Source organism: Microtus pennsylvanicus, chromosome 7 (genome assembly GCF_037038515.1).
Source record: "Microtus pennsylvanicus isolate mMicPen1 chromosome 7, mMicPen1.hap1, whole genome shotgun sequence".
NCBI classification, from domain to species: Eukaryota; Metazoa; Chordata; class Mammalia; order Rodentia; family Cricetidae; genus Microtus; species Microtus pennsylvanicus.
In genome coordinates, this window is record NC_134585.1 from 33902322 (window position 1) to 33924755 (window position 22434).

Here is a 22434-nt window from a genome sequence, read left to right on the forward strand (position 1 = left end):
AACAATGGTGAATCGCTTGGACCCTAAGGCTCTTCCCTTGTTTTCTCCTCCCCATCCCTTACCTTCTGGCTTTGGACGCATACACGCTCTGTGACCAGGTAGTCCATGGTGAAGATGAACCTCCAGTTGAAGACGGCCGCCCCAGTCAGGGAGTGGTAGTGGACATCTGTCTTCTGCATGTCCTTCTCTAGCCCAAATAGCCACCTGGGGCCAGAGTCTTTTCACCTGGGGCTCCTGTGTGTGGTCCCCATCCCACCACACACAAGTGGTGGCAGAGAGATGTTTCCCTCAGGACTAGGAGGCTCCAGCAGGGTGACAGAACCAGAGAACTAAGGGAGAACTTCTGGAGTCGTGTCCCCCGCCCCCAGCCTCACCCTTTGACGTAGATGTCACTCATCTTCTCTCTACTTAAGGTCTGACGAACCAGGTCCACTTGGGAGGTACTCCAGATGATGCAGCGCACTTCGTACCTGTAGCCGCTACGCTCTGAGGCCAGGCTGAGGACCACCCCCACCCCCACCCAGACCCCAGCCACAGCCCTGCAGAGGGAGCCTGAACGTGGGCAGGAAAGCTCCTTCGAAATCTGATAGAGAATTCCCACCGCCTGGGATTGGAGGCTCCCTGCACCCTAGGGGCTGAGCTGGAGCGCCATGATTAGGAACTGGGATCCCATATACTCACCGTTTAGGCTCCCTGGGGCTGATGTTGACTCGGGGGCCAGGAGGCCCCAGCATCTTGGGGAAGATATCCACCCACATTTGTATTTTCCCCTAGAGCCAGAATGGGTTTGCAAGTTGGAGGTTGCTGGTCTCCCTTCCGTTAGGTAGCATGAGGTTCTGAGGCTTGGATGAGGGGCGGGGCCTGGAGATTGCTGGGAGGTGGCAAGTGATCACCTGCCAGCTCCTTTAGTTTTGGCTAGGAAGGCAAGTGAGCGAGGGTGAAGGGTGCTGGCTCTGAGACTAAGAGTGGCTGTCGTGAGATCACTTATGTCCTGGGGGTAGAGCGTGAGGAGGACATGCTGGGTGGCCTGTTGATGGGGATCCGTGTTGGGGTTGGGCCTCATGTATTCAGTACCATGCAAGCCTTAAGTTGGATGGTCAGTAAGGTTATTCTGTGTTGTGTGGCCACAACCTAAGGTTATTATGCTGGCCACAAAGTAGAGAGTCCTGAGAGAAAGAATTAGTGGTGAAAATGGTAAGTAGAGGAAGGGAAAGGGTGGTGCCACCAGCCTTAGAAAATAGGTAAATACGTCCTGCCTGACCAGCCACCTGACCTACTTTTATTCTTCCACGTTGACCCATTTGAGAAAGCCGGTTTAATGAGGATGGTTATTTCAAAAATTGCTCAGCAGAAAACTTCACGAATGGGAAAGATTTGTGGAACAATGGAGCCATTTTTATAGTTGGACAATGAGCCATAATTAAGGTGCCCTTGCGGGAGCTGTGCCCTGGGTTCCTTCATATAGGGAAGACAGTCTGAGTTAAGCAGCTCGAACTGGGTTTTGCAGTGTTTGTGCCTTCTGAGCTATGCTGCCCCCTCCTACACCTCAGGAGAGCCAATCTGTGGTACTAGTGGTTGGTGGGACACCCTAGATCGTCCCACACTGTTGTGAGGCTTCCATTTCTTACAGCCTTTCCAGGCGTCACCTTCTCTGAGTAACATCATTGGAGCATCTTTCTTGCTAATGTGCAAAACATGTTGACCTGCCCTTGCTTCTCACTGTGAACTATGTCCTGAGTGGATAGACACCCATTTCCTTATCCAGTGCAGTCCGTGGGAGGCAGGAGCAGCCCCTCTGTCGTCACATACCTGATCGATACCTGGCTGACTCTTACTGTACAGTGTGCGGGTCTCCACATGCTCAGGAACCAGGCCCTGGGTGTTCAGGATATACAGTGCCAGGCGTTCTTTCTTAGGCCCCAAACCCGCAAAGGTAGGGGGTGTGGACTCTGGATGGAAGATGGGATCATGAGGTCATTAGCATTTCCATCTGAGCACCCTCCCCAGCCCTGCCTGGATATCTGGCTATAGTAGCCTTCTATGAGAAGAAAAGGAAAAACTGGAAAGATGTTGTTGCTCTTCTACCCAAGGGCACCCTCTCCTCATCCTGCCCTCTTCTCTTTCTGCACTCATTCATTCTAGGGTCTACACTGGTTCCCCAGAGCCACACCTTAGCTGTCTGGAAGTGTCCTGGGCTCACCAAAGTTCTGCAAGCTGAACGTTTTCCCATTGTAGACAATTGAGTCGTCGTCAAGGTCAAATATAGGTGGAGGCAGCCCTTTCTGTTTGGCATAGCGGTCCAGGAGGTAGCTCGGGGACAGCTGATCCCGCCACCTAAATGGCCCTGACCTGTGAGAGTATGCAAGAGGACCAGATAGGAAGGAACAGGTCTTTCAGGGGAAGGTGCTGGAAACAGAGAGAGAAGCAGGTCCAGCCCAGCTCTCCACCTCTCCTCAGGGAACTGTGGGCTCACACCTCCCCCCTATGCAGCTTGCTTGCTGAGTGGGTGGGTCCACACTCACTTGCAGTAGGATGTAGAGAGCCCACAGCGGGCTCCAAAGCCAGACAGAAGTCTGTTCTCAAGGTCGATCACCGTAGATCCAATCTCATCATCGGCAGTAACGAGGTCAAAGTCGTAGAGCTGGATCTCTAGGTCCTTCTCCAGTGGGATGTTACATGTGAGTTCATACATCCTAGAGACAAGGGGGTTGGAATGTGGCTGCGGACATGGATTCTGCCTCACTGGCCAGCATCTCAGAATGAGGGTCCCTGGCCCACCTCTTCATTCACAATGAATGTGGGCAGCAGAGCATAGACTAGGCTTTTGTCCACCAGCATCCAGTCCCTGAACATGGCTAAAAGGTAACTTTTAAGACAGCCTGTGCATGGAGGCCCGTGAAAAAGTGGCGGATTATCCACCTGTCTTGCACCTGTTTAGCCCCTAAGAACCAGTGAGATACTGCACACAGGGACCCTGGAGGCTCTGAAGAAATGCATCTGCCTATTGGAACTGCCTTCCAGCCTAGCATGGAGGACTAGAAAAACATCAGTGGGTGACTGGGGGCAGCTCACGTGCCAAAGATAGGATCCAGAGTGTTGGGGTAGTATAAGTCCCGGTTGCCGAGTTTAGTCTGCCCCAGTTTCAGGATCACGTAAGGGTCACACTGCAGGAGAGAAGCAGAGGGAAGAAAGGAAGGGGGACGTCAGTCAGGTTGGTCAGGAAGGATGAGAGTGAAGCAGATGTGTACTGCGTGGTGCCTTTAAGTGGTGGCTATGTGGGCAGAGCAGCCTGAAGCTACTGCAACTGCAACATGGCTGTGAGCTAGGCATGGGGTGCGGACCACTGGTGACAAGTGGGACTATTTTTTTTTTTACCAGGCCATTGTAGTCCTGTGGCTGCAGGTTGATGGCTCGTATCAGGTATACCCGGACCATGCATGTCTGAGGGAAATCTTCAGTCTCAGGCCAAGATGAGAACTGTCGTGGGGGTTTGGGGGCATCTGGGTCCTCAGGAAAGGGGTAGATGCGGAACAGGCCCTGGGGGTGAGAAGATATTGGCAGCCCAACCCGGCAGTGCTAGCCTAACTTTGTAAAGCCACCCGCACAGCAGGGAGAGGGTTAGGCTGAGGATGAGCAGCAGGGGTCTTTAGGCAGGGACGGAGTTTAAAGGGGCATTGGGCAAAAGCACTCAAAGCTACTTGGTGTCCCAGACTATGATGGAACTGCACACTCATCCCTTCGGGTCTGAATATGTCTGAGGTGTGCATCTTTGGGGGACCAGCATGAGCTAGAGCTGGAAATCTGAAGGTCTTGCCTCCCTCCATCCCTGCCTGCATAGACTGACCTGTGTCTCTCTACTTCTGGAGCTGTTTCTCGGGCCCTGGCTCATTTTCCATGGGTGATAGAGAGACAGGTAGCTCAGCTGACTTAGACGCACCTTGAATTCCCCTACTACAGGACTGTCCACCTTGGGCTTCTCCTGGTAAAGTTTGAAGGTCTGGCAGAAGTCCTGCAGGCCCTGGAAGGCCTGAACTGCCTCCAGCTCACAATCGTACACCTGTGGGGGGCAGATGCAGGACCTGGGCTGGTGGGGACCATCTTGGAAGTCAAGAGATGAAGGGATCACCAGCCCCCAAGCCCTTTTCAAGTATTTTCCCAATCGGTAGCCCCACTGTCTGCTTCAGATGGAGCAGCTGGTGGCAAGGTTTCTGGGGCTCTTAGGGGACAATATAAACAGTCCCCCCTCTCCACCTAGGTGGGAGAGTGCTTGTCTTACAGGATCCCTGCACCCTGAATGTGGTGGGCACGCTTGCAGTGCTAACACCCAGGAGGTAGAGGCAGGAGGGTCGGAGCTCAAGGTCATCTACACCTACCAAGCAAAGTGGAGACCTGTTTGGGCTATGCAGGACCTTATTCCAAACAAGGCAAAACCAAAACAGCAGCTCTGCCGCTTGGTGGTTCCCTGACAAACCATGGCCAAGTCTTCGGCCCCTCCCAGGGGAGGTTGTGTGCTGCCTTTCCCAGGACCCTCACCGTCAGGGTGTGGTAGCTTTTGTACTTGTACGGCAGAGACTTGTCAGCGTCCCCCGTGGCCCAGAACAGCTTGCTCCACCAGTCCACGTCGTGCTCATAGTCATCCTGACAGAGAAGGGGGGACTCTCCCTGGCTCTCAGGCGGGGCTACGGTACCCCCGCCAACTGCCTGGGGTTGTCCCTTGTCCTGGGCTACGGTGCCCCCGCCAACTGCCTGGGGTTGTCCCTTGGCCTTGGGCTACAGTGCCCCCACCAGCCGCCTGGGGGTTGTCCCTTGTCCTGGGCTACGGTGCCCCTGCCAGCCACCTGGGGTTGTCCCTTGTTCCCTGGTCTGAGTCTGCTTTACCTCCTCTTTGCTGGAAGCAAACCAGAACTTCTTGAAAAAGAGGTCAAAGAGCTGAAAAGTGAAAATTGGAGAAGTCTGGAGGAAGAGGCTGGGGCGGGAGCTCTCCTGTCCCCTTGCGGTTTCCATAGGCCTTTCAGTTAAGCCAGGGTGAGGAATTGTATTTCTTAGTGTCCATTGCCCATCTGTATACACAGGACTCATACTCTATCCAAACCCGTGGAGGCAGAATCTTTTCCACCCAGGAGTCTCACCATGTACCTAGGCTGTGATCCTCCTGCCTCAGCCTCTCCAGTGCTGGGATTACAGGCCTACTAACCACTATATGCCCCTCCCAGCAAAATCAACCTTCCCTCCCTCCCATATCTTGTGCTAGGTAGGAATTCAGGGTCTGTGCACGCTAGGCAGGCAGTCTGTCCCTTAGGTACCTCCCTAGCCATTGTTTTTGGGGACAGTGCCTTGATTATATAGCTCAGGCTGTCTCAGACCTTTAATCCTCCTGTCCCGTTTTCTGAGTGCTGCGATTACAAGCACGTACCATTATGCCCGGCAGCATCTCCTTTTGATGAAGGCATTTAGGAACTGCTGTGATTAAAATGTGACACTGTTGCCCTAGAGCTATAACCGCAGGGCACAGTAGAGGTAGAGGCACTTGGAACAAAATCTTAATGACTGCCAACTCTAGTGGGATCCCTCAGTAAGATTCCAGGGTCTCAGGTAAGGGGGTCTTAACCTTGTTGCTGTGATTAAATACCTTGACAAGAAGCAACTTATGGGGAGAAGGGATAATTCTGGCTCGCAATTCGAGAAGTCATGGAGAGGAGGAGATGGGGCAGGTGTCTGAGGCAGCTGGTCACATTGTGTATGAATTCAGGACACAGAGTGGCAAATGCCAGTGTTCAGCTTACTTTTTCCTTTTTAATTAAGTGTAAAACCCCAACCCATGGGAAGATGCTGCCCACTTCCAGGGTGGCTCCTCCCATCTCAGTTTCCCTCATCTAGACAACCCCTCAGAGTTAAGCCTGGAGGCTTGTCTCCCTGGTGACTTTAAATCATGTCAAGTGGACAGTCAGTGTTAACTATCACAAGTCTTGCAAGCATGAGAATGTATGTAAAAACCTATGTGAAAAGGCCCAGCATGGTGGTTTGTTTGCAATCCCAGTACTGGAGAGGTAGATACAGGAATCCCTTGGGCTGACTGGCTAGCCTAACCTAATTAACAATTTCTAGGCCAGCAAGAAATAGCAAGAGGGAGTTATGTCTGGCCTTCACACGTGTGCATATGCACACACATACCACATGTACCCCACACATAAATGAATAAAATAGCAATCCCAGCACTTGGGAGAAGGAGGTATGAAGATTGGTTCAAGGTTATCCTCCGTTACATAGGAAGTTCAAGATCAGCCTTAGATACATGAGACCCTGTCTCAGGACTCCGGTCTAACACCCCCAAAATGCTCACATGACTCTCACATTCACACTTGACTGAGGCCCAACCCTTAGCCTTCTCCAGTAAAGTTAAGCCTCCTCAGAGGCAAGAACAGGGTCATTCATGTAACTGGGAGGGGGAGAAGATGCCTGGGGCCCTTACTCACAGTATCAGGCTTCTTCACAGACAGGGCTGCAGAGAGAACACAGCTTGTGAGCGTCAGGAAGAGAGAAGCCAAGGAAGAGGGGCACCAACCCCACAAGGGAGCCAGGGTCCCCCCTAATCCCAGTGAGGGCTTCCTATGGAGAACAGGAGGCAGGGCTGGGGAAAGGATCATACTTGGAAGCTTTACAGGAGTGTAGCTCAGAGCCCAGGGGTCACAGAAGTAGGGCTGGAGGAAGTCGATGTTGGCTTGACCCACCACAATCTGCTGGCCGTAGACCTGGTTGTCCACCACTTTCACCACCAGGGGCAATGCATGGGTCTCTTCCATAGGCATAAACTACAGCCCAAAGAGAGGGGAACGTGAGGCCCCTCAAGAGAAGACTGTCCAGCCCCTCCCCAAGGCCTCTTACCACTGTGAGGAAGAAGTTGGTCTTAGGGAAGTTGGGATTTTCCTGGAAGTTGCTGATGGGTTCTGTCCTCAGGCAAGCCTCCCCACATTCCACCAGGAGCTGTGGGTAACGCACATTCTTCATGTTTCGAAGGCCCCAAGCCATAATCTGTCAGAACCAGGAGAGAGCTGGGCTAGGGGCAAACAGCACTTCTTAACCAGGGCGGGCACAAACTGGTCTGGAAGTGCAGTTTAAAGCATGCCAGGATTAGGAATATGGCAGTACCATAGGCTCCCCCCAGTCTCCCTGCCCTGTGAAGGGACAGGCTGCTTCTCAAGACCTGCCGTCTGCTGTCTCTGTGAAGTAGGTGGCATCTAACCACCAGCTGATCTGCTATTCACCCCAGCTGGCCCACAAGCAGGTTAGGTGGTACATTTGCCCACTTCTGGCTCCAGACAGTATTTAGACACTGAGCTCTTGAGGCTAGCTGCCTCTAGAGCCCACAGATTTTGCGGTCTGTATGCCATTTATCTTATTGCTAACTTGTGTCCCAGACAGCTCCATGACCAACCCTATGATTTCTCTCTCAATTCTCAGGAATGTCCAGACCCTCATGAGAGCCCCCTTGGGGGCTGAGTGGGGGACCAACTACATTAGCTGATTTCAAGGAGTTACTAGTTCCTGAACTACTTGATTGTTTTCTTCTCTGTCAATTTGTAACAGGACACAGAATAACCAATGTGGGGACCTACATTTGTTCTGAAGCAGGGATGGGCATACATTGTGGCTCCATCACTTAGTCTCTGGTCACTGTGTCTACAATGTTTTGTTTCTGAGCCTTGATTTCCTTCTTGAGAAATCAATTCCTGATCCACAGGGACCAACATGAGACAGTCCTGCATCTGCTACCTGCTGCCCAATTTCCCATGTTGTCCAAGCCTCTGCTCTGGTTTCTCTTGTCTCTCCTGCCTCTGAGAATGTGTCCTTAGCGTTCAGGCTTTGGGCCAGGTTGTCAGAAAAGTTTCTCCAAGAGCTCCAGGGTGCCTTGGGCCGCTCTGGGAAAGGCTTCCCCCTCCCCATCTGCACGCACCTCAATGGCCATCATTTTCACTGCAGGCTGGATGTTCTTAGGCAGTGTGTATATCCCGTTCTTACAGGAGACACTGAGGATTGGCAGATGTCTGTCTTTCAACTTCTAGAAGGTAGAGGAGGGACATCAGGGAGCATAAAGCCCTGGGGGCTGCTCCTGCTGCTCCTGCCCTCACCCAGCATGTCCCTTAGAGGGCTCAGCTAAAGAGATCCCGGAACACATGGGTGGAGCTAGAAGGGCCTTAAGGGGGAAACTGGCCAGGCTGACAGCACTGAATCCAGCGTGTGACCCTGAGCCACAGCCTTTTCCTGAAGGGGAGGGGTGGACCCTCATGTCTGTGGAAACCTGGAAGTGAAGGTACACCAAGGAGGGACCCGAGCCCTGCCCTTCTCATCTGTACCTCAGTTTCGAGGATCAGCTCACAGGATGCCAAGATCTCACCCTCTTCTTCTCCCAACTCTCTCACAAGGGGATGCCACCTCAGGGGGGTCACGGCCCAGCCTTGGAGGTTCAGCCAAACCACCGGGGGCCACATGCTCCGTCCCCACAAGATTTTGTTTCCCTAGAGGAGAAGGGAGTTCAGAGAATATGAACCAGGCTTCCAGCATGGGCTTCTGAGGAAGAGGGGAGTGGGCTCAGTTAACACATCTCTATGACCCCTGAACCATGGTCTCAGCCCTTCAACACCTTGTTCTAAAATACACCTCTAGCCCCGAAGCAGGGCACTGAGGAAGATCTTCCTCCCTCAAGCACAGCCTGCTGCTGTACCCTTGAGTCATGCTGCCACAGTTCCAACACCACAAGCGGGGGGTTCTCTCTGGTATCCTTGGGGTTCTCAAACAGCAGAAGGTGCTGGAAGATGAGCGTCTGGGACCACGTCGGGGCTGCAGAGCTTTGTAGCTTCTGGGTGCACAGGCTGTGGTTCAAGAAGACCACTCGAATGAAAGGCTCTAGGGCAGGGAGGGAAGACGGGGTGTCACAGCTCCAAACTGCCAAGTGAGATTCTCCCCTCCTCTTCAGCGGCAGCCATTAGACCCAAGGAGACTTGGGATGGTCAGCCACTGCCCCTGCCGGTCATTCTCGAATGCTGCTTCAGCCGGAGCTGCAGACCAACTGCGCATACCCCATAGACACCTTTGCTTCCATCCGTGTGAATGCCGTGCCTGCTGTGGTGACAGCTTGGCTTTCACTGGGATGGAGGGAAGGGGCTGCTGAGGAGGAGTGCTGGGGATAAGGCTTCCATAATCAATCATCTGCAGCACCAGTGAGTGTCCTTTAATATGGCCGGTGATGCTCAGGGGACAGAGCTCAGCAAGCAGCCCAGAAGCTTTGCCACCCATTCCTTATCTTCTGTCACAGTGCCATTAGCAGGGCAAGGTGGGAGTACTCCGCTCACCTCCTGAATGGTTCTATGGGTCTCCCTCACACAGGGCCTCCTCCCTGTCCCACCTCTTCTACAGAGCCTCAAGTGACATGGTTCCCCAATGTGTCTGTCTGTCTGTCTATTTCTTTATTGTGTGCATTTGTGCTTTGCCTACCTATATGTCTGTGTGAGGATGCTGGATCCCCTAAAACTGGAGTTATAGACAGTTGTGAACTGCCATGTTGGTGCTGGGAATTGAATCTGGGTCCTCTGGAAGAGCAGCCAGTGCTCTTAACCGCCAAGCCATCTCTCCAACCCAGTGTGTCACTCTCTTTCATGTCCCTCCCTGTCTTCCAGTTCTCTGCCTTGCAAGCTTCTCCTTCTTCGAGGCCTACTAAGTGACCCCAGATAAGTAACTGAGTTCTTCAACCCCCTCTCCAAATTTCACAACATTGGTGTCACATCTCAAGAACACCCTGGATTTGTAGTCTTTGGTGTCTTTCCCCAAAATTATACTCATAGGCTTTGTGCTGGCTAGTTTTCATGTCAACTTGACACAAGCTAGAGCCGTTATAGAGGAGAAAGCCTCAACTGAGAAGCTGCCTCCATAAGACCAGTCTGTAGGCAAGCTTATCAGGCATTTCCTTATGAAGTGGGAGGGTCCAGCCTATGGTGGGTGGAGCCACCACTGGGCTGGTGGTCCTGGGTTCTATAAGAAAGCAGATTGAACAAGCCACTAAGCAGCAGCCCTCCATGGCCTCTGCATCAGCTCCTGCCCCCAGGTTCCTGCCCTGTGTGAGTTCCTGTCCTCACCACTTTTGATGGTGAACTGTGATGCGGAACCGTAAGAGGAAATAAAGCCTTTCCTTCTCAAGTTGCTTTTGGTCATGGTGTTTCATCACAGCAAGAGTAACCCTCGCTAAGACAAGCTTCTCGGGAGAGGGATCTGCATCTTGGTTACATATTCATCACAGACGCCTGTGGATGTGTTGCCAGGGCTTGGGGGCTAGGGGACAGGACTGAATGACAAGGGGCAGTCTGTGTTACGTTTGTTTAAGCTGTGGACCATTTGTCTAATGATGCAAAGATGTGCTGCATTCTTTTGTGCTGCATTTGTTTAACTCTGCGAAGCTGTGCTACTTTGCCTGTCTAAAACACCTGATGGTCCAAAAGAGCTGAATGGTCAATAGTTAGACAGGAGAAAGGATAGGCAGAACGGGCACAGAATAAATAGAAGGAGAAAAAGAGAATTGGGGAGCAATTAGAAGAGGAAGAGAGGGGCTAGCCAGCTACACAGCAAGCCATGGAGTAAGAAGTAAAGTATATAGAACAGATAAAGATAAAAGCCCAGAGGCAAAAGGTAGACAGGATAATATAAGGAGAGCTGGCTAGAAACAAGCCAAGCTAAGGCTGGACACTCATAAGTAGGAATATGTCTCCATGTATTTATTTGGGAGCTGTGCAGCGGGACCCCACCAACCAGCTATAGCATTCCTACCCTGAAAGGTCAGGATCTGGTTGTACATCAGATTCCGGGCCTGGTAGATGTAGCAGAAGAGCTGGTAGTAGTGAGGCTCTGGGTAAAGAGAAGTCTCGTTCATTTCCTGTCCCCGCTCTTTATAGGCTCCTCCCTACTCCCTCTTCTCAGGCCCTGGGGCCACTCTGGAGACTTCCGGGCCAGGGCTCACTGTTGAAGATGCAGTAGATGAAAGGCATGGTGGGGATCCTGAGATCCTCTGGGGTGTGCCTCCACGAGTCCCTCCAGTATTGCCATGACCATGTCTTTTCGTGTTCCTTCTTTGCTTCGTTTTCCAACGTCACTGCCTGCGCCTGGAAAGGTTCCCGTAAGGTTTGCGATACTTCCTGACTCATCTCTCCAGGCCCTAGCCGCCCTCTATCCCTCTACAGATGCCAGCTGCCAAACGTGAAGAGTTGGGGACCCAGCTAGCAAGGACCAGGGATGTGTGTATGTTCCTGAGCCTCTGGAAGACAGAGGTAATAAACAAGCGTCACCCAGACCACGGTAGCTTTACCAAGGATCCCTCCAGGAGGAATATGGGAGCCACACCCCTCTCCTTCTTGGGTGCCAGCCGTCGGTGCCAACAGCGGCGACGGAACCGGCTTGCGGGCTGTGGGTCCAGGTGGAACTTGGAGTCAAAGGTGCCATACTCCCAGCCCTCTCCCTCTTGAGAGAGGTCTTGCTGCGGGGAAGAACACGGGGGTCTCAGAGTTGTGCTCCTGTTCCACTCTGCAAGTGGCCCCTGCCTGTATCCCAGCTAGGGCCCTTGCTCCGTCAGCCTCACCTTCTGCAGGAAGGAGAGGGTCTCCTGCTCCTGGCCCAGCTCCTTGTGATTCCGGAAGCGCACACGCACCCAGCGTCGCCGGCGGCATGAATGGTAAGTCTTTTCCACCGAGTTCCAGATCTGGGGCAGGCCGGAGGGTGGGATTCCCACTCCATACTCCCAGCCTGCAGGGGCAGCAACATGGCCTCTGGGTCCATTTGCGCCTGTAGACTTCGGGAGCTTTGACACAGGCCTGAGAGTAAGGCCTTAGAGGGACAGGTACTGGGGGCAGAGGGGTCCTCATGTCCCGGAAGATGTGCTTGAATTGTGTAACTTGGACTACATGGGACCAATTGCAGCAATTGCTTGCATCTGGAGACCAGTCATCAAGACTTCCAGTCCACCGCTCCCTCCCTGGAGCCTGTTTGGGTGAATTGAAGCTCTGCAACCAAATCCATGCCAAATCCAAATCCAGGCATTTATCCACCAGGCTTGCTCAGGGTCAGGCCTCAGTCAACAAGAGGGGCTGTGTCTGTGGAATGGCTAGAGGCTGAGAATTCCCTAAGAGGCTGGGAGCCCCCCCCCCCCCAATTCAGACATATCCTGCTTGAGAGCTTAGCCACTCAGTCTACTAGAAGAACCAGACTTGGATGCTTCAGGGTCCCAGGCCTTCACACCCTCAGACTTGACCAGAAACTGACCTTCGTTGTCCACTGCATGGTTGAGCTCCACAGTCCAGTTCTTCTTAAAGTGCCAGCCTTGGGGACACTTCACATTCTCCAGGGCTTCCACGGGCTGTCCATTCTGTATGGATGTTGAGGGTGGGGGGTGGGGGTTCAGGTGAGGTATATGAAGCTTGCTTTCACTTGTTCTGTCTTTCTCGTTCTCTCTCTTGTCTTTGTACTTCCAGCCACCTTCTATGGCAGAAAATCTTGCTACTTCTACTGCCCCCTTGGCTCATTTATTTAGAGGTGAACAGCTTTTTCCTTGTTGCACTGGGGACACTTTAGACTTATGTGGTTCTACTCAGCGGCCAGGAGCCTCTGGGTGAACTCCATTAAAATAAACCAACATTCAAAGACTAGTTCCTGTTTCTTAGCACCATATTTCCTGAAGAGCCATGGGGTGATAGAGAGGATGGAATATTTCTGTCAGGACAGTGTGTGTGTGTGTGTGTGTGTGTGTGTGTGTGTGTGTGTGTAAGCTGGGAGTCAGTCTCATTGCTCAGGATCCCATTGGTCATTGGTCATAGTTTTTGAGACAACATCTCTGAGATCTGGGGCTTATCTATTAAGTTAGGTTGTCTGGCCAGCAAGCAGTGGTGGTGGGTGGGCTATCTGCTTCTGCCTCTCTACCGCTAGGACTATAAGTACATACCAACATGCCTGGCTTTTTATGTGAGAACTCGGGTTAAAACTCCAACTCCTGGATTCAAGTGATCCTTCTGCCCTGTCTCCTAAAGCAGCTCGACTACAGGCGACACAGGATCTCTCTTTCTGACATCCAATTTGAGGTCTGCCACTTGCTATCCTTGGGTACAACCCCTTCATTGGTGCTAGAAGAACCTCAGGGCTGTAATACTTATCTGGACTCCCATAGCATATATGGAACAGAGCTCAGACATAGCTCTTACTGCTGGGACACCCCAACTTCTGAGGTCCCCCAATCTGCTCCCTGCCTCCCTGCCTCTCCCCTGTACCCTGTGGCAGGATGGATACACTTACCACATCTGCGGTAGGGATAGCTGCAGGCACCCAGGCGCCTGTGGCATTGCGGATCTGGTTCTCATACACCTCTTCCAGCACCTGGCTCTTGTTGATGTCTATGTCCAGGAGGAGTCTGGGTAGCAGTGAGACCCCAAGTTCCCAGAGCTGTCTGAACTCCCAGGGGTCATTCTTTGCTGGCCAAGCACCCTTATGTGACATCCCACCTCCCTTTAGCTAGGGAGAGCCTAGCATGCAGACAGGTGTTGGGCAAGGCTGTTGATCTTGTGTATTCTCACTCACGGGGACTAGAAGGGCTTTAGAGCCCACCTTTTTAAGTACCCACTAGCCCTCCCACGTGAGAGGAAGTTATATTGTAGGACACTGCAGGTGCCAGGGCAGGGCATGTATCATCCTTACCTCCTCTGGGGCTCCACTGTCCAGTCACCCTGCCAGCGCCATCCCGGGGGAGCCTTGAAATCTGTCTTGGGGGCAGCCTTGCGTCCCATGACATCTGAGAAGTTGGGGCAGTGGTACAGTCCCTGCTGTCCCCACTGGTCTTTGAACTTGGCCTGATTCTCATACTGGGGGAGGAGAGTCCTAGTCAGTGCCCATACCGCCTCCATCAGCCACCTCATGCTGGGGATGTTGAGACTCCTGTTTCCCAACATCAAAAGATGGAGCAGCCAAGAAAGGCAGGGCCATATCCCAGCTGTACCTAGGAGACAGAGGCTCAGCAATTAACATTACCCAGCACTGAGCAGCTAGCAGAGGAGTGGGGTGATGCCCAGGTCAAAGCCTATATCTTCGATGTGACCTGCCTACTCCCTAGTCACTGCAGATCTGAGAAATCCAGTCTTTCTACACATGTACCCTCTGTGCTACTCCCCATGTTTTTCCTACAACCTCCTCCATCCCTTCTCTGTCCCTGCCTTATTCAGGGCTGGTTAGACACAGCTGTCCCTTGACTGCCTCAGAGAGTTGGTTCCAGAAAGTCCCTGGGTACCACAATCTACTCTCTAGCCCCTTACATTTGAAAATGATCTAGCATCTATGTCTGATGTATACTTTAAGTCACCTATCGATAACATAAAACCTAATATCAATGCTATGTCAAGAGTTGTTCTAGTGTATTGCTAAGGTCATAGTGACAAGGAAAAGGGGGTGTACATGTTTGGTATAGATGCAGCCATCACGAACTTGACTGCCACCACCGCCCGGCTTTTGACTGCATTTTCATGCCACAGTTGGTTCAGTACATGAATGGAGATACCGTAGAATGGGGAGCTGACTGTGTTACGGCATGTTATCAACACATGCACCTTAAAACATAACAATGTTTTAAGTGCATTTTTTTTCTTTCTTGAAATAGCTCTGACTGGCCTAGTACTCTTTATGTAGCCCAGGCCAGTCTCAAATTCTCAGCGCTTCTGCTGCTTACGCCTCCCAAGTGCTGAGATTACATGCATGTGTGAACCAACTACAGACAAAGTCATAATTCTGTAACTTAAAAGGCCTGTGTGGTGGGATCCTGTCTCCAAGCTTTGATATGGCCATTGTCGTCCTGAAATCAGGTCAGTTGTGTCTACCTTTGGAAGATGGAGCTACCTGTTCCTTCTTTGGAGTACATGAGCAGATCAAAGGGCTCAGGGGGCTCCTCTCCTCTCCAGTATATAAACAGTTAACAATTGCTGGGAGGAGGACTTCTCCGGTGGTGTAGACACCCATACCTTGCTCGTGCTTCTGTAACCTCAGTTAAACTCATTGGTTCCCCAAGCTGGATGGAACTCATTCTTTGCTCTGTCATGAGTCACCTATCTGAGGTGGGTAGACATTTGTTCTCATCTCCCCAGAAAAGATCACTTAAGAGCCCGGCACGCAAACCTTACTTCCCTTCTACTGGTGGAGCTATCTTCCCGGGCCAGCCCTTCTCGAAAGAACAAAGGTCATCCCTTGCCCTCTGTAGAGCATCCCAAGCTGATGCTCTGCAGGCAGACGTCTCATCTCCTGCTCCTTTCACACTTCCTGGCCTTTCCCCACCTCCTGTGACCTCCAGTCTGGCCCGGAGGTCTGGCAGAGGTCAGCAAGGGTCCCCAGACTGCCCGTTGGTGACAAATGAGATGCTATACAATTTAGAGACCTGAGCTGGTCACATGCCTTGAGCAAGCTGCGAGAAGGCTCCTAATAAACTTCCACCAGGAGCAGTGACCAGGAACCAGAAGGCCACTTAGACCCCGTTTTGTTAGCACACGCATATGGCTTGTGAGCAGGGATACAAGGCTGGCACCATCCACAATGGCTTTCATCACCGCCACCTCTCAGAGCTCTCTCACTGTCGTCAGATTCGGTCAGTGTCCTCCTCTACCTTTGGGTCTCTTCTTCTTCTCTTCCTGAACTGCATGCCCGACTGTCAGGCCTGCTCTTCCCTGGCCTGGCCCTGACCTGGCCAACCTCTGACCCCACCCTCCCAGTGCCCTGCGCGTCCACTCACCGTCTCTGCATACACCACCATGTTGCCTTGTTGAAGCAGCTTCAGATTCTTGCTGTGTAGAACATTGCCGAGCCACATGCAGACCCGGAGGTGAGCTGGGAATGTGTCCTGTCCTTCACCTTCTGGGTACTGAGCCAGAGGCAGATCAATCCCGTGGGAGTGCCACGGGGGTACCACTCCCCCAGGGGGACAGGGGTATGGCTGAGGGAGAGGGTGAGGGAGCGGCACACGTTCCCAGAAGGGTCACATCCACCCCTTTTGCCTGAGTTGTGGGATCAGGGTCCTCACATCAAACTGTGCTGGGGTCAAAGAGTCTACAATAGTACAAAGCTCTGGGTGGATCACCAGCACTAGAAAGGGATGGAGTTCCGCCCTGTTGTTCATGGAGGGAGACAACGGACAAATGGAAAAGGGGAGGGGTGCAGGAGGTGGACCAGGCTGCCAGAGGAAGGTGATAATTGTGGTTTTGGTGATCTTGGTTAACTACTTACTCCCTGCTGCTTGATCACCCTGCACCAGCACTTTGCTAAGCACTCAGTCCTCATACCCCATGTGAGGGTGGACTGAGCAACACCCTGAGGCTAGGGTGCAGTCAGGCACTGGGCAAAGACAGGAGGATGGGCTTTGAGTGATGGTAGAAAGGACAGAGTGCAAGTATATTCGGGATGGGGAGCCCCAAAGTGGCCTGTCTGTGGACAGGGTTGATACAGGTGGCTAGGGGCAGGGCTAGGGAGCCTTCATCTTCCCTGAGAGGCAATGGGAGCCATTGAAGGGGCTATGAGGACCCTCCTCTCCAAGACAGAAGGCCATCATTGGGGTTCAGTCAGTCTTCTGTTATAGCTTACTTCTGATCTGAGGAGCTGGTATCAAATGTTACAGTTACTGAATATTCTGGAAGTTATTCCGTTGTGGTTCACAGGAGAGATGACAAGGTATTAGACCAAGTGGTAGGCACAGGTGTGATGGAGGAGGTAGAGGATTTGAGGAGTATTTACCACAGATGTGGGCTTGGTAGCGGCTCACATACTGAGAAGTGCAGGCCCCTGCCTTCCTCTGGGGACTTTGAGCTCTGTTCTACTTAATGTAGGGCCAAGGAAACAGCACGTGGGCCATGCCCTCAGGGAGGCCCCATGGGGTTCTATCTGGCAATTTTGGAACCCCATCCTTCCCAAAAGACACCCCCTACTTCCCCACCTGTAAGAGGAGGTTCTGAATCTTCCCACAGAACTTGCCAGAGCTCAGGGGTCCTGCTGGGGAGAACAGGACAGTGTGGGCAGGAACCCGAGCATAGGCTACTCGCTGCTGCCTGTACATCAGCCAAATCATCACATCAGGAAGGCTCTCCTGGGGCTGCCAAGGTGGGAGAGCATCAGGACCGTCTGGTCAGCTCCAGGCCCCACTGTCCAGCCAGTGTGCCCAGTGCCCACCTCAGGGATCACAGCATTGAGACGGCGCAACCAGTCCTCTGCCGTGACCACCATGTTCCTCGGCTTGGCTTCCTTGGCTCTTTGCGCTAGTTGCTGCAGAAGACGGCTGCGGAGCTGCCATTTATTCCTGTCCAAGCTGTTAGCCATGGGCTCATCAGTCATACAAGGCAGAGGGCGCCTGTGGCCGGGAGGGTATGACTGTTTCTGGTCCTACTTCAGGACAATGTTCCCTTTCTAGCCTGGAGACACTTCTACCCACAGCTGGCCTGATGTGGAGAGACCTGCACAACTCTTGCTTTGGGTCTGACTCAGGCTCTCATCCTGCCCTCTTCCATCCTGTGTGTTAGGTTGGTTCCCAAAGACCTCTTGTGGGTAGATGTTTTCCAGGGAAGAGGTTAGCCAAAACCTGGTGGGGGCCAGGGGGATGTTTTTCCGTGAGCTCGAAACAGGCACTCTGGATGGGATAAGCAATGGTGAGAATAGTGTGGCGGTCTAGGCGATGGAGATCTGTCCATATGCTACAGGCATTGAGTGTGGTTGTGGGGCAACAAAGCCTGCACTGGACTGGAGTTCAGGGCTGTCCTGCATGGGCAGGAAAAGTAGCTGTGTGTAGGGTCAAGCTGGGGGAGGTTTGAGTGGTGTTCCTGTGGAACAGGGGCCCATTGGGTGCTACTCCGAGCGTCCAGCTCCTCTTCTGAGTCTTCCCTAGCGCACCCCAAGGCCAGCCCCAGCCAGGATCCTCAGCTCCTACCGGCAGTCCACCATCAGCTCCTTCAGCAGTTTCTCCCACTGCTGGAGCATAGCTGGATCCTTTGGATTCCGGATGGACTTCAGGGTGTCCAGGTTGGCTTTCTGTCCATTGAGAGAGAGGGAGAGAGCTGGCCTCAGCCTGGAGCTGTCCTGGGATAGGCTGAAGGACTGGCAGGCCCTAGAGACCTTTAAGGAGTAATCTGGTGGTGTTAATTTCAAACTGCCGCATGCCCTAGCAATGCTAGGACACCCTGTCTTCCCTGCTTCCTGTACCCAGCGGAGAAAATGGGAGGCAGGGGATGGAGATATGCAGAAGGCCTTTGAAGACATGAGAAGGTCATGACATGTAGAGATGCTATGTATAAACATCTCCTGAGAACCTGTGCTCCTTGGCAAGAACCCAAGACTCTGTGGTGGGACCCTTTCCAGCCTCCCTGATTTCCGTGATACCTTTATGGCTCTAACTCATTTCATGGCTTGAAAACCTGTCACATCACTGTGACTTTACAGACATTGTTCCCTTTGTGCTCTTATTCCCCCAACACTACCTATGAATTTGCAACCCCCGATGCCCTGTTACCTCCTGACCGCTTTCTTCCTCCCTCCCCATCTCTGTGATCCTAAATCTCTCAGCACCTGTATTTCCATGGTAACCATAGCTGCACCACACAGTAATGTACATCTAACTTCTTCTGTCAATGAGAACAAGTGTGTGTTTATTATCTTTGTCTCTCTAGTGTCCAGTGCTGTATCTGGCACAGTTGTCAGTGATGTGGGGTCCCAATATCATGGTGTGTACAAGTGTGAGGTGTGACTGGTTTCTTGGTACTGTGATATACGTTCCCAAGCCTCCCATCCCCCACCTCCCTTCTGCACACTCACCAGGTGATCCCGGGTGATGTGGAGGAGGTTGAGGCAATTCATTCGGAAGCTGACATCCTCCCAGTTGGAGGTCACAGCCACCACAGGCTTCGTGTTGTACCAGGGCACATAATGGTAGATAGTCCCTGAGATACAGAGACACAGGGGAGGGGTGGATATCTGAGGGACCACACGTATAGGGTCCTAATCCCTGTATCCTCCTAAAGAATTGCTCCAGGGCCACCTTGGTTTCCAAGGATCTGCTAACCATGCCAAGTGGGCCCTGGAACCTGAGCCCAGAGTGAGTACTTGGTGAACACAGCTGGTTCCTATTGGGCGTGGATTGTGTTCCGTATGTCATGTGACTTTTCAAAACTCCTGGTTTACACGTCGGAAAACCAGGTGGTATTGATGCAGGTGCAGGGAACTGAACTCAGGTCTTCTGGGAGGTGGGGGTCACAATGGAGACCATCTACAGGAGACTTTTTCTGCACTACCCTGCTCTGTCGGCCTCAAAGTAACAAAACCACAAACACCCTAAATGTTTAAGCCGGAGAAAACCTGTGAGGTTAGTGCTCAAGTCTTGGAAAGTTGTGCTTCTTCTTTGGTAACTTCATTCACTGAAGGGGGACAGAAAGCTGGGCACTGCCCAATGTGGGCAGAGGGCACCCCATGACCTGTGACTCCTGAAAGATACATTGAGGTCCTAACCCTGCTGCCTCACTGTACCATCTAACATGGAAACAGAATCACTGACGATGTGATTAGTCAGGACAAAGCCATTCATTGTGGAGGAGCCTTAAGCCCATGTGACTGGGAGACAGACAGAAAGATGGTGTCCATGTGAAGATCCAACACCATAGGGAGAAACCAAGGGACGCTAAAGGCAAAGAATGGAATGATCCGCCAGGCGGTGGTGGCGCATGTCTTCAGTCCCAGCACTCGGGAGGCAGAGGCAGGTGGATCTCTGTGAGTTTGAGGCCAGCCTGGTCTACAAGAGCTAGTTCCAGGACAGGCTCCAAAGCTACATAGAAACCCTGTCTCAAAAAACCAAGAGAAAAAAAATGGAATGACCCATCTGCTAGATGAAGAATAACAAGGCTTGCCCTCAGCACTCTCTCAGGGAATCAATCCTGACCCCTCACTTCCAACTTCCACCCTCTTGTTTTATTTTAAACTTGTAAAATTTTTTTATACATGTATATGAGTGGAGGCATGCCCATGCCACAGCATGTGTGGGAAGGTCAGAGGACAATTTTCAGGAGTCACTTCTCTCCTCCTATCACATAACTTCTGGGGTTCAATCCCTTTTGCCCACTGAGACATCTCGTCACCCAGTTTCTTGGACAAGGTAATAGCAGACCTAGAATGAAAAGTGGGTACTCCATAACCTCTACTCTCAGGCCAGGGTAATTAAGAGATGGCCCCTACCCAGAAGGAGGCAGTGAGGATGCCTGTCTGTCTCTACTGTGGCTCTAAATGGAGGGAAGAAAACCTTCCCCAGGACATAGCGGAGCTCAGCATCCTGAGGGATGGTCCTGGTGCAGTCTGAAGGATGCCAAGCAGGCAATTTAAAAGTGGCTCCTCAGCAGGCCCAAGTCCTTGGTAAGGGACACGCAGATATCCCTGGAGAATAAAATCTGGGCCAGACCTCAAAGAATTCCTATAACATGGATAGAAAATTAGCAGTTTAGAAACAACACACATGTTCCCTTGGCCAGCAATTTTAGTTCCGCTGTAAATACCCTGCAGGCAGGCAAATGCAGCTTTACTAAAAGGTGTGTGGGGAAGGCTTGTAGCAGCTCTCATGGGAATGGCCAGAAGCTGGAAAAGGCTAAAGTGCTCTCCACAGTAGGAAGCATAAACCAATTCTGGTTATCACCCACCTCTTGGGGCTGTTGAAGAACTAGTTTGAGGACACTGTTACCAAAACACGTAGACGATCAAGTCTCTTATATAAAATATGTAGCAGTTGCATGGAATCTACCCACATACCCTTATACTCACATAATCTCTAGAGTATGTATTATTACCTCAAGCAAGGCAGATTCTTTGCAAAGAGCTGTTACTCTGCTATATTGTATTCTTTCTTTTTTTTCTTTTTTCCTTCATATATTTTGGTTTTCCAAGACAGAGTTTTTCTGTGTAATAGCTCTGGCTATCCTGGAACTAGCTCTGGTAGACCAGGCTGAATGACCTCAAACCCACATAGATCTGCCTGCCTCTGCCTCCCGAGTGCTGTGATTAAAGATGTGTGCCACCACCGCCCAGCTTCTTTTTTTTAATTTTTAAATAATTTATTTAGTTTTATGTGCATTGGTGTGAGGGTGTCAGATCCCCTGGAACTGGAGTTACAAGCAGCTGTGAGCGGTCATGTGGGTGCTGGGAATTGAACCTGGGTCCTCTGGAAGAACAGCCAGTGCTCTTAAACGCTGAGCCATCATCATTCGGTCCCCTGTATTGTATTCTTTAGGGGACAATGACAAGAAGAAAAATCAGCACATTTGGCGTAGATGCAGGTTTGTTGGTTAGTGTGTGAGTCCATGTGTTCAAGCGTGTGCAAGCGCGAGTGTATGTGTGTGTTATGTGTGCATGCATACGAGTGTGGTCTAGTAATGCATGTATGAGTGTGATGCGTGTGTACCTTACGGGAAATTCAGAGGAGAGTGTCAAAAATGAGTGTCAAATGTCCTCTTTTATTACTTCCTGCTCTTTTGAGGCAAGGACTCTCCTAAAACCTGGGGCTTGTCTTTTTAATTATTTTATTATATGTGTATGGGTGTTTGTCTGTGTATCACATGTGTCTGATTCCTGCAGAGGCCAGAAGAGAGTATCCAGTCCCCTGAAATTGAAGTTACAGATGGTTGGGAGCCACCATGTGGATGCTGGGAACCTAACCTAGGTCCTCTTAACTACTGAGCCATCTCTCCAGCTCCTTAGAGCTCAGTTTATTGACTAGATGACAGCCAACAAGGCGCAGTGATCCTCTCTCCACCCCAACTTGTGATGTGGTTACAGGCTTCTTATAAGGGAACTGTAATATTAATCCCAATTCTCATGCCTGCACAGCAAGCCGTCCTAACTGCTGAACCATCTCTCCACCTCTTGGTTTAGTGTTTTTCAATTTCTTTATGTTTTGGGTATATTTCTAGTCTATAATATTGCTAGTTTTTTCTTATTTGTTTGTTTGCTTATTTATCTGGAGACAGGATCTGTCTACACAGCCCTGGCTGTCCTGGAACTCTCTATGTAGACCAGGCTGGCCTCAAACCCCAATTCCCCTAACTCTGCCTTTGGAGTGCTGGGACCGAAGGCATGCACTGCCATACCTGGCTTGTTTTAGTGTTTTTGATGCCTGAATGATTAGACCTGCAGTTACCCGTGGTTACACACGGCCGACTATATTTGTACAGTGGAATACTAACTCCATGGAAGTGAGAGTAAGTAAGTCACAGCTATGTTCAAGAATATGATGATCTGTGGACACATTGCCCAAACTAATGAACAAAGAAGGCAGAGATGAAAATAAATACATATGCTATGTGTTCTTTAATTCATATCATGAGATGAAGGTTAGGAATGTAATTGCCCACCGTGGGTGGGGGT

General features: G+C 51.5%; 1 protein-coding gene across 1 annotated transcript in view; it reads right to left on the bottom strand.

Moving 5' to 3' along the window:
- Fer1l5 (fer-1 like family member 5) overlaps window positions 1-22434 on the bottom strand; it is a 52555-nt gene that overhangs the window by 1526 nt on the left and 28595 nt on the right. Inside the window, exons 20-48 of the mRNA XM_075979134.1 lie at window positions 18850-18974; window positions 17969-18069; window positions 17218-17395; window positions 16985-17140; window positions 15791-15919; window positions 13720-13883; window positions 13321-13435; window positions 12298-12400; window positions 11618-11781; window positions 11348-11515; window positions 11003-11138; window positions 10813-10890; window positions 8720-8901; window positions 8352-8513; window positions 7952-8056; window positions 6883-7029; window positions 6647-6809; window positions 6474-6499; window positions 4879-4929; window positions 4534-4638; window positions 3938-4057; window positions 3376-3537; window positions 3073-3164; window positions 2523-2693; window positions 2201-2349; window positions 1810-1949; window positions 682-770; window positions 375-470; window positions 63-204 (exon numbers count right to left, since the gene is read on the bottom strand). Of these exons, the coding sequence (XP_075835249.1) occupies window positions 63-204; window positions 375-470; window positions 682-770; window positions 1810-1949; window positions 2201-2349; window positions 2523-2693; window positions 3073-3164; window positions 3376-3537; window positions 3938-4057; window positions 4534-4638; window positions 4879-4929; window positions 6474-6499; window positions 6647-6809; window positions 6883-7029; window positions 7952-8056; window positions 8352-8513; window positions 8720-8901; window positions 10813-10890; window positions 11003-11138; window positions 11348-11515; window positions 11618-11781; window positions 12298-12400; window positions 13321-13435; window positions 13720-13883; window positions 15791-15919; window positions 16985-17140; window positions 17218-17395; window positions 17969-18069; window positions 18850-18974 (3719 nt within the window). The remainder of the gene's footprint in view (window positions 1-62; window positions 205-374; window positions 471-681; window positions 771-1809; window positions 1950-2200; window positions 2350-2522; window positions 2694-3072; window positions 3165-3375; window positions 3538-3937; window positions 4058-4533; window positions 4639-4878; window positions 4930-6473; window positions 6500-6646; window positions 6810-6882; window positions 7030-7951; window positions 8057-8351; window positions 8514-8719; window positions 8902-10812; window positions 10891-11002; window positions 11139-11347; window positions 11516-11617; window positions 11782-12297; window positions 12401-13320; window positions 13436-13719; window positions 13884-15790; window positions 15920-16984; window positions 17141-17217; window positions 17396-17968; window positions 18070-18849; window positions 18975-22434) is intronic.